This window comes from Rhamphochromis sp. 'chilingali', assembly GCF_963969265.1.
Source record: "Rhamphochromis sp. 'chilingali' genome assembly, chromosome: 18".
NCBI lineage: Eukaryota > Metazoa > Chordata > Actinopteri > Cichliformes > Cichlidae > Rhamphochromis > Rhamphochromis sp. 'chilingali'.
Window position 1 is genome coordinate 17,088,535 of NC_137945.1, and position 9,869 is coordinate 17,098,403.

Here is a 9,869-nt window from a genome sequence, read left to right on the forward strand (position 1 = left end):
CAGCTTAGGAACATCAGATTTTAGTACCTGATCAGTGGTTTTTCCAACTAATCTTAATTTGTAAAGTCAGGCACAGTTTGTTTTCACTCTGAATGTGTTGTACTCTAGTATAACACAAAACCATTAAAGAGAAAAATACAATTTGTATATATAAAAAGTATTTTCCTGTGAAATTCTTATGAAAAAAATTCTGATTGTTATTTCTTTGACAAGACTCGAATAAAACAGCCGAGGAAACACCAGGCATGGCCAAATTAGTTTCTTTATTTAAAGTACATTTTATTGCAGGTGTAATTCTGGAAGATAAAATGTTGTAGATAAAATGTAATATAGTGTAAAAGTTCCAGTAAAATATATAAAGAAAGTTTATTATGAAAAAAATAAATGTGTACAAAAAATATAATGCTTGCATTCTCTGCTGGTGTATAAATGCATTCAAAAAAACATAGACGTTACATTGCCATGTATAACAAAATATATGCAACATGTAATAAATTCCTGAGTCTTCATATAAACATAATGGAGAAATCTTTTTTCCATAGCTACATCTCTAAAGTACATTCCTCTGAATATTTTAGTTTCATAATTAATTGTATTTTGTAGCTGCACAATAAAAACTGCACAAAATTAAAAAAAACTTTAAAACTTTAAAAACAAAACTGCTTGCTATCCTTGAATATAATATAAAGCAAGTACATTCTACTCTAAAATCTTAGGTTAGTACCATTTTATCAGTATTGTTATGCAAGCTGTTGGATATACGGATAAAAATAAAGGTATAAAGGCGATCACTCTGCATCGGATGGTTTCAGAAGCTCCTTCTCAGCTGCCACAGTGTCTCCGTCACATGTTTCTGCTCTCTTTTCTTCAGTGGCGCAGGTTTGACAGTAGTCATTGGTGGCCTGGGTTTTCTTTTCTTCACTTGCTTTGGTCAAGGCAGACATGTCAACGATGGTCGACGCATTCTGGTAGTCGCTGCAAGTCTGATTGATTGTGTTTTGGTAGAGCTGCAAAAAGTGAATGTTGATAGTGATTACGCTGCTACATTCACATATATGTTGGAGTATAATTTAACACAAATATTGAGATTTTCTTTAAGGCCTACGTTCTCCTCTTGGTCTAGGAGCAGGTCACACAGAAAGGACACCAACTTGGAGAAAGAGGGGCGGTTAGCAGGAGCCAGGGCCCAACACTTATGCATCATCCCGTACCTGCAGAAGAACATTCACAACACTACTGACTTAATAAAAGCAAAAATTATATTTAAAAGTCCAGAATAGCTAAAGTTTCAAAACAGAACAGAAATGGAGTATTATTTTTGACTTTTACTGATGTATTAATGTGATTCTGTCTTTATTTGAATCCTAAAATAATAGTTTTCTTAAAACAACCTAGTACATTTATGAAACATTTAAGATGAGACTTACACAGTTTCGTTGGCATAGTATGGACACTCCATCTTAAATCCTCTCTCAATCATTGAATAGAACATATGATCCACCTTTATGCCCGGATATGGAGTGACACCTGCGACAAACATCATTGAGACGTTAGAACTGATTGTTTATCTTTTGAATGTGCTGCTCACAATGAGTTAATGTTTGTGAAAGTTACCGAGTGAGAAGATCTCCCAGAGCAGAATGCCGTAAGCCCAGACATCGCTCTTCATGGTGTACATTCCCTGAAAGATGCTCTCAGGAGCCATCCACTTTACTGGCAAACGCACCTGTGAGACAGCAGGGCTCAGTCACCCACCCACAGGGATTAACATAAGAGTCAGTGAATAATATAAAATGACCAAAGGATCATCCAACATACGTTTCCTCTCACGACGTAGTTGGAGTCGTTGTCGATGTCCCGGGCGAGTCCAAAGTCACCGATTTTCACCTGCCTGCCGTTTGTCACTAAGACATTTCGAGCTGCCAGGTCCCGATGGATACACTGCAGACAAAAGGAGAAGTCATCAGCATATGTTTTGTGTATTTATTTGGATATGCAATTTTAGTTATATTTAAATAATTTCCCCTTGAACTGTGCGGTTTATAAAATTCCAAATCTCCTAAATATAGATATATTATGACAAAATGCAAAGAACTAAGAAACTAACACAGGTGTTTCAGGTTTGGTCTGCCAATATAGGTCTAAATTAATCATCAACACAGAGGAACAAAAAAGACTAAATGTGTTTCTGCAGAGAGGCTGGGTGACAGATGTTTGTCTGGTGTTTGCCGCCTACATTCTTGGAGGAGAGGAACTCCATGCCTCTTGCTACTTGGAAGGCAAAGCTCAGCAGGTCATCAAAGGTCAGGGCTTCCAGGTCTTCCGTCTGCTCGTCTGAGGTTTCAAAGCTCTCTGGGTCTGCAGATAAATTGTGTTCTGAATTTCACAGTAGTGTGTCAACCTCTGTTCACACATACACCTTTTTTTAAATGTGTTTTTTTTCACCATGTTAACGTGTATGCTCTGCTGGCTTTATATCACATTTCTCACCTTCACAGCTGTCCACGTCGTCAGAGTTGATGGTAAGGAGCGCGATGTCCTCCTGCCCCCTTGTGTTAGTGGTGTACATAGGCACGTAATTATCTACTGGTGCTTCCAGCGCACTGAGAAAAGACAAATGTAACACAACTGTAATGCCAAACAAACTTCGCAGAGAATAATTTAACAAATAAACAAAAGGCAGCACTGATACAGAAACATGTCTCACCTGGGGCATTTCCTGAGCTGCAGGTTGTGGTAGAGGCTTCTGAAACGGTCTTTGTCAAAAGCGTCGGTGACAGACTTGTGGTAACGTTCACAGTTGTTTTTTAAGTAATTCAGCAGGTCTCCATGGCAGCAGTACTGGAAAATCAGGTATACTGGTCCTAGATGAGGGGAAATTAGGTTATTTTAAAACTTCTGTTTGACATTAATATACAGCATCAAATAATCAGAAACCAGGGCAGTAGGTCTCATCTGAAAGAGCCCAAGTTTGATGACTATTGTGCATGTGTGTGATCTGCTGCGTTAAACGCACCAGAGTCTGTGCATGCACCGAGCAGGTTGACAATGTTGGCATGGTGTCCGATGTGAGTTAGCATCTTGAGCTCTGACATCAAAGCCTCCTTCTCCATAGACTGGTGTTTTTCTGCAGAGTCAAGTACAAGATTAGCACTTTTAGGTAAAACCCTTTTAACGCTCTGCATTTCTCATGAAACAAATACCAACCTTTCAGCATCTTAACGGCCACCTTCTGCGAGACTCCTGGCTTTTTGATGCCATAAGCTGTAGCCTGGACCACCATGCCAAAAGCTCCAGAGCCCAGTTCTTTACCTGAGGAGGACAGAAAAACACTCAAAAGTCTGTTTTGTATATTAAATTGACTACGTTTATCAACACGTTGTCATGAAATATGAGGGAAAAAGTGTTCACATTAAGTTAGTTTTTAGATTGAGCTTATGCCATTAAAAAAACAAAACAAAACTAAAGACAAATGATTGTTCTGCAAAATTAAACCAAAGAGTTGTGGCCTCTTAGAGGTGTCCTGTTGGGGCCCCTTCATATGTTTCACATATCTATCTGGTTAGAAGTTCCGGCAAAGAGACATTTCCTCTTTAAACGTGGTGTATTGCTGAGTTCAGACAACACTTTGAGGCCCAGAAAGGTAAAACTCTTCATAAAAAAATGAAAAGAGGAAAGTCTGAATATTTCACAGATAACACATTTATGTAGAAGAACTTTTTTCCTCTTTTTCTGCTTCAGTCTTTTGCAAGCCCTCAAGTACGTCTTGCTACCATTTGAAGGGCTTCTTGTTCTTTGGTTTCGGAGGTCTGCTAGCAGCTAAATCAATAATTTTACATATATTTAAATGTTCTTTTAAACTTCTTCTTACTGACTGAGTGTAAAACTTTACATTGCCTTTATGTGTTGATGCATATATTTAACCCTGTAACTTGGTGTACTTCATACCCAGTTCAAGGTTCTCCCTGGGAAACTCCCATTTCCTGTCATACTCAAAGTCCTTGAAGTTGATGTAGATGTAATCATTATCACTGGGTCCAGTCATCTGGATCATCTGAAGCTGAGGCTGATATTGAGGTTTCTGCTGGAAACACAAAAGGTTTGGTGTCACGTCTTTGTGTGTGTTTGCATTTATATGTATGCTGATACACCTTATTTATATTTACCTTCTTTTTGACAAAATACGTGAGCACCATGATGGCGAGTGTCAAAGCCAGAGCCAGAACCACACATACTGTCAGCAGGAAGGAGTTCTTCTCAGGTGGCTTACCTAAAAAACAAAACAAAACAATGTGAGCAACTTTTAGATTTTTTTTTTCATCAAATATTTTCAGTAAATATATTCATGAGACTTGTTATTACCAATAGAGGGCTGAGGTGTAGGTGGGATGATCATGTAATGGGTTTTGCACCAGGAGCCAACTGGGTTTGTCAGACAAAACCTGAATTGGTCTCCTTTTAACACGTCTTTGCTCACTAAGCTCTTGATCGGCTTATAGCAGGAAACATCAGAATCTATTTGAAATGCATTTGGGACCTGATCCCAGGATGAGTCAATTTCACTGCAGCTGTGAAACAAAGTAAAAGGAGTTTAAATAATCAGAGCTAAAATGCTCTGAGCTGAACGGCTGTGCAGGTGATCATACCTGTCATTGGACTTAGAGCAAAACATCCAGGTATAGTTTGCTGGCACAGGACTGACAGTCTCAAGGTTGAGGGTACCATCATCCTTATTAAACAAGAAGTTGAACTTTGGTTCATCTGGAACAAAAATCAGATGATCTCAAACATTCTCACATTTTAAATATAAATTATAATTAAATTTAAGTAATAATACAACTGTAACAAAGGTTACATTAACCCACCTACAACACACACTGATATGATCTTTGTTTCCTTTTGTCCTCCAGCCTCCAGGTGTAACTTATAATCTCCTGATATGAGTGGATCACAAAGCTTCACAGTCCTGAGAAACAGTTCATTACAGTCCTCATATCACATGATTACACTGATCATGAAAAACGTGAATGAATGGATAATTTTACACTTCTACATGATGACAGTTTGCGTCATTGAAGTACCTGTGCTGTGTTACCCATGTCTCCCTGACACATTTAGTCCTGTTTTTGTCAGGAGTCTCCCAGGAACAGTACTGGAGAACAGGATGGTAGGAAACAGTGGCCTGCAAGCAGGTGCTGGATGCCTCCTGAGCTGATATGATCTTGGTCTCATCCAGCTGTGCAGAGAGGAAACCTTCATCTGAGGAAACACAAGAATAAACCAGATTTATTCAGTGGGAACAGTTTCAAATAATAATGACATGAAATGAAGTCTACTGACCTGAGACATTAACATGAACAGACTTTGAGTTTTTATTTGCACTCGTGCAGGTGTATGTGCCGCTGTGCTCCTCTCTCACTGATCTGATGGACAGGTAGGCCATCTGAACACCGAAATGTGAGTCATTTTTAATGCACATCTGGAAGAAAAACCCCATAATAATGATCATTTGCAGGATGATTATCAGTGAAGTACTTTTTGTCTCAGACTGAGGAATATTAAAAAGGTCGGTCAGTTTTCAGACAAACATAACAAGAAAGTTTAAGGAAACTCTCCCTGATTACAGGACATTACTGTACCTCCTCCTCCTTCTCTGGTTTACGTGACAGTGTCCTGGCATTGAGGTGTTTTCCTCCTTTCTCCCACACAGGTGATGTCAGACTGTATCCCTTTACTCTGCAGCGAAGCAGCAGAGACTGACCTTTGCTCAGGGTGACAGTAGAAACCTCATCTTTGTTCATTACGCTGCTCTGTAAGTCTGAAACACACATCAGGGCCTCAAGTCAAAAATATATTTTTCAGGCAGAATTTGTCATTTGCTTCTCTGAGATCAGTTAGTTAATGTCTGAGTAAACATTGTTTTTTCAAGTATTTGAACCAAATTTTACTGAAATTAACTCCTGTAATAATTTATGGATAAATTCATTATGGATGTATTAAATTTGTTATCAATTAATTTAAATCCAGTTACCGTAGTCATACAGTTGGGAGCACTCTTGTCCTTCAGCATTGGTTGCACAGCACATCATTCCTCTATTATAATATTCAGTGCTTGATATTGTGTGCTCTGTCTTTCTGTCGCTTCCCTTTAAACTCTGTTGTCCATCCTTGTTACTGGTCAAACAGAGAGAAAAATGTTAGTGCTGTAAAATTATATTTTCAGAGCGCTGTGTCTTTGACAAACATTATTATCAAAGCTTGTCTAATACCCATTTATCCCAACCACCCACCAAAATAAAGCATCTCTCCAAATGATTCAGTCTAAAATCAGACATTAAGAAGTGCTGCTATTCTAAAGTTTACATACAAATGTAAAGGACAACATCTTACCCAGACCATTTGATTGTGGGTTTGGGGAAACCCTCAGAGATGCACTTAAAAAGCGGGGAAGTATCTGACACGTCAACACCATCGAGCATCAGCTGTGGTTTTGTTGGACATTCTAAACAACAAAGAAAACAGTTAACTTCATTTTTTATTATCACTAATTTATGATCAAACAGAGATTGTGTGAGTATTATAGAAGAAAGAAGGTGAGAAGCTGTTACTCACTCATTACATGAAGAATCACAGTCGTGGAGAACATGGTGACATTGTTGGATTTACACGTCAGAGTGTACTCCCCTGAATCTGTCTCAGAAAGCGGTGATGTGACCATGGACTGACTCCCATTTCTGCTGAGGTTAAAGGAAACATCTCAGTTTAATTACATAAAAAGATAAAGCACACAAACAGAAACACAGACAGTCACTTACGCTGTCATTACTCGGTCTTCTCCTCTGATCCAGTGGCAAACAGGAGATCCAGCGAGGAACTCCAGGGAGATGATGAGTTTCATACCCACAGCCAAAACTTTGGTGATGGGACCAGATGGATTCTGATAATCAGCTGGTGTCAAACATGCTGCCTGAAAAACAAGACCCACCATTTAATCCTCCTTTATTAAGCAGCAATAAAATAATCACTGATGGCAAGATGTTAAAAAAATGCTTTACAAAAACACATAAAAAGGTTGATTTAGCAATTAATTGTCTGAAGTTGTAATAAAAGCTGAGAGATTGTTAATCACCAAACCAAGCATGAACATTATTTATGTTTACATATTAAGACAAAATAAAAACACATAAATTATTAGACTATATAGTTATTTAAGAAAAATAAAGCAAAAATGGAGAAGAATTGTATAAAAACCAAAGTAACTATTTATTACTTCCACAGGATTTAAGAGGGTAAGTAGCAGCCAAGTGCTGATCTTTAGTAATCATGAGCACCTGTAATAAAACAAATGTTTCAGTGGTTTTCTGGTCTGGAGAATTGGGGCGTGAAAGTGTAACAACATCAACAATCATCTCAGAGAAGGAATTGTTGCTCCCAATCAATCTGGGAAGGGTTACTCGGCCATTTGAAATCCATCACTCTACAGCGAGAAAGACTATTTACAAGTGGAAAACAGTCAACACAGTTGCCAATCTTGCCAGGAGTGACGTCCCAGCAAATTCACCCCAAATTCAGACAGTGCAAACCTCAGAATCAGCAAGAAGCTTGTGAGCTACATGTCAGTCTCTATTGGCTTCAGTTAACATTTTAATTATTAAAGTTCACGACGATACAATTAGAAAAAGACTGAAGAAACCCTCGTCTCTCTAAAAAGAACATGGCAGCACAGCTTAGCTTTGCAAAGTTGCACAAATCTGAACATCTGAACCAAGACTTCTGGAACAATGTCCACTGGGCAGTTGAGACCAAAGTGGAGACGTTTGGTCGTCATGCACAGCACCACATATGATGAAAAACTAAACACACCATATCAGCACCAACACCTCATACCAACTGTGAAGCATGGTGGTGTAGGGGTAATAATTTGGGCTATAAAAATGACTGATGACCTCACACAGAAAACTATTATTAAAGCTATTGCTGTTAAATCTTGGGGGTCTAATTATATTTTTTAAACACAGCTTCTGAATTTGACTCAGTATTTGTTAAACAAATAATGTCACTGCTAAGGGTCAAATGATTATTTTAATTTGTCCTGTCATGTAAAACCTTGGAAACGAAAGCGGGTATACTTTATTTTTCACACAACTACATGTGTGAAAATATTAAACTATGAACTGGTTAAAAAAATGTACATTTACTTTTATAATGGAATAAAATTTGGACTCAGATTTTTACTGAAATGAGACAAAGTGACAGATTTCAAGAAATGAAACAGGAGTACCATTTCCCCTGTGACGTTTTAGATCATCTTGTTGCTCTGCATTTTTTTGTTTTTGCATACTCATAAAACACTGACACTGTCATTAGTGAAAATAAGATACAGCTACACAAAGTTTGAAGAATATTTTCTTTTGTTTATACAAAAAAGTTAGTTAGTTAGTTAGTTAGTTAGTTAGTTAGTTCAATTACTTCATATTGGAATTCTAATGGTTTGTGCATATATTATTTACAGTTACTATGTGTCAGTTCAGCAATTGTGCAGCACCTACTAAATTGTGCCGTTTTCCCCCATTATTTTCCAGTTAAAGCAGCTCTTACTTCATAACTGGGCACACATGGTGGGGTCTTCCCATCATCAGACAGTGCCCCAACAGCACACAGCAGCAGAACAGCTGGAGATACAGAAAATGAAAACTTCAGTTCAAACAAATGCACATTTCCCGAATTATTAGAAATTTACTGGAAAATAACAAGTGAAACAGGAATTGATTATTTAATTTTAAAGAAAATACAGCATAAGCAAATAAGCAAATCTGAAAAAAGCGCAAAGCAACACAGTCATGAGGACAAATGAACTGATGTGTTAAGTGTTTCCTGTGAATTTATTAATAGCACAGTAGAGTTTTTTTTTTTATTATATTAAACTAGAAATGTTAAACACTTCTAAACTATAAAAATCACACAAAGTGTAATTTGCGTGTTTTTACCTATTATTTCTGATATTTATTTTCTTCCTGAGATCATCATCACCGTCACCTTATATGAACTACAAATGTGAGCCTTAACACTTGTCAGTCGCTGCTGAGCCTTGAAGTTCCTCAAACTGAAAATTTAGATCTTGATGTCAACCCAATATTTTATATCTGAATATTTATTTATAACACGCCATTTTTAATTTTTGAACCCTAACTGTTAAATGATAAACGTGAAGCTAAAAGTTGCACTACTTCAGTGGCAATAATTCAGGCCACAAAACAGGGATTTGAAAGAGTCTTACTCACCCGCAATCATATTTTGGTGCCTTGGCATTGATGCGTATTTTCTGGCTGCTTTACATGCTCACTCTGTGGCTAGACTGGCGTACAAGACGCCCGTATGTGCCTTATAAATAGAGGAAGTATAAGACCATTGGATGACGCTGAGAGCCTAAAATATACACGCGAGAAACTACTGTTTTCTCGTTATTGTTGGAGATTTAAAAAAATGGAAGTACAATCATTTTTTCTGCGTGTTTTTATTAAGAAAAAACTGAAGAGGCTGGTTTCTACGTTATCAACATGACAGAGACATAATAATAATGGATTGGATTTATATAGCGCTTTTCAAGGCACCCAAAGCGCTTTACAATGCCACTATTCATTCACTCTCACATTCACACACTGGTGGAGGCAAGCTACGGTTGTAGCCACAGCTGCCCTGGGGCAGACTGACAGAAGCGAGGCTGTCATATCGCGCCATCGGCCCCTCTGGCCAACACCAGTAGGCAAGTAGGGTAAAGTGTCTTGCCCAAGGACACAACGACCAGGACAGAGAGCCCGGCGATCGAACCAGATACGCTTCCCAACCCCCTGAGCCACGGTCGCCCCGAG

The 9,869-nt window shown here is 38.1% G+C and overlaps 1 protein-coding gene across 1 annotated transcript; it reads right to left on the minus strand.

Moving 5' to 3' along the window:
* Positions 1 to 266: 266 nt before the first annotated feature.
* LOC308385783 (receptor-type tyrosine-protein kinase FLT3-like) lies at positions 267 to 9,666 on the minus strand. The gene is made up of 24 exons (XM_080864918.1): positions 9,282 to 9,666; positions 8,599 to 8,672; positions 6,816 to 6,967; positions 6,613 to 6,737; positions 6,391 to 6,502; positions 6,032 to 6,174; positions 5,640 to 5,818; positions 5,341 to 5,479; positions 5,082 to 5,259; positions 4,866 to 4,966; positions 4,647 to 4,761; positions 4,363 to 4,568; positions 4,167 to 4,270; positions 3,949 to 4,084; positions 3,208 to 3,312; positions 3,017 to 3,127; positions 2,708 to 2,864; positions 2,491 to 2,603; positions 2,237 to 2,358; positions 1,819 to 1,941; positions 1,615 to 1,726; positions 1,428 to 1,527; positions 1,106 to 1,211; positions 267 to 1,007 (listed from the first exon to the last, which is right to left on the minus strand). Exons 1-24 carry the CDS (start codon positions 9,307 to 9,309, stop codon positions 789 to 791), a joined length of 3,060 nt encoding a protein of 1,019 aa, XP_080721044.1. The 5' UTR covers positions 9,310 to 9,666; the 3' UTR covers positions 267 to 788.
* Positions 9,667 to 9,869: the final 203 nt, after the last annotated feature.

What these genes read in the sequence shown, in the direction of transcription:
- LOC308385783 (XM_080864918.1), bottom strand. Translation starts at nt 9,309, where the DNA reads ATGCCAAGGCACCAAAATATGATTGCGG. An exon ending in GCACCAAAATATGATTGCGG is followed by an intron (nt 8,673 to 9,281) that starts GTGAGTAAGACT and finishes CTGTATCTCCAG; the next exon opens with CTGTTCTGCTGCTGTGTGCT. An exon ending in CAGGGAGAACCTTGAACTGG is followed by an intron (nt 3,313 to 3,948) that starts GTATGAAGTACA and finishes TGTCCTCCTCAG; the next exon opens with GTAAAGAACTGGGCTCTGGA.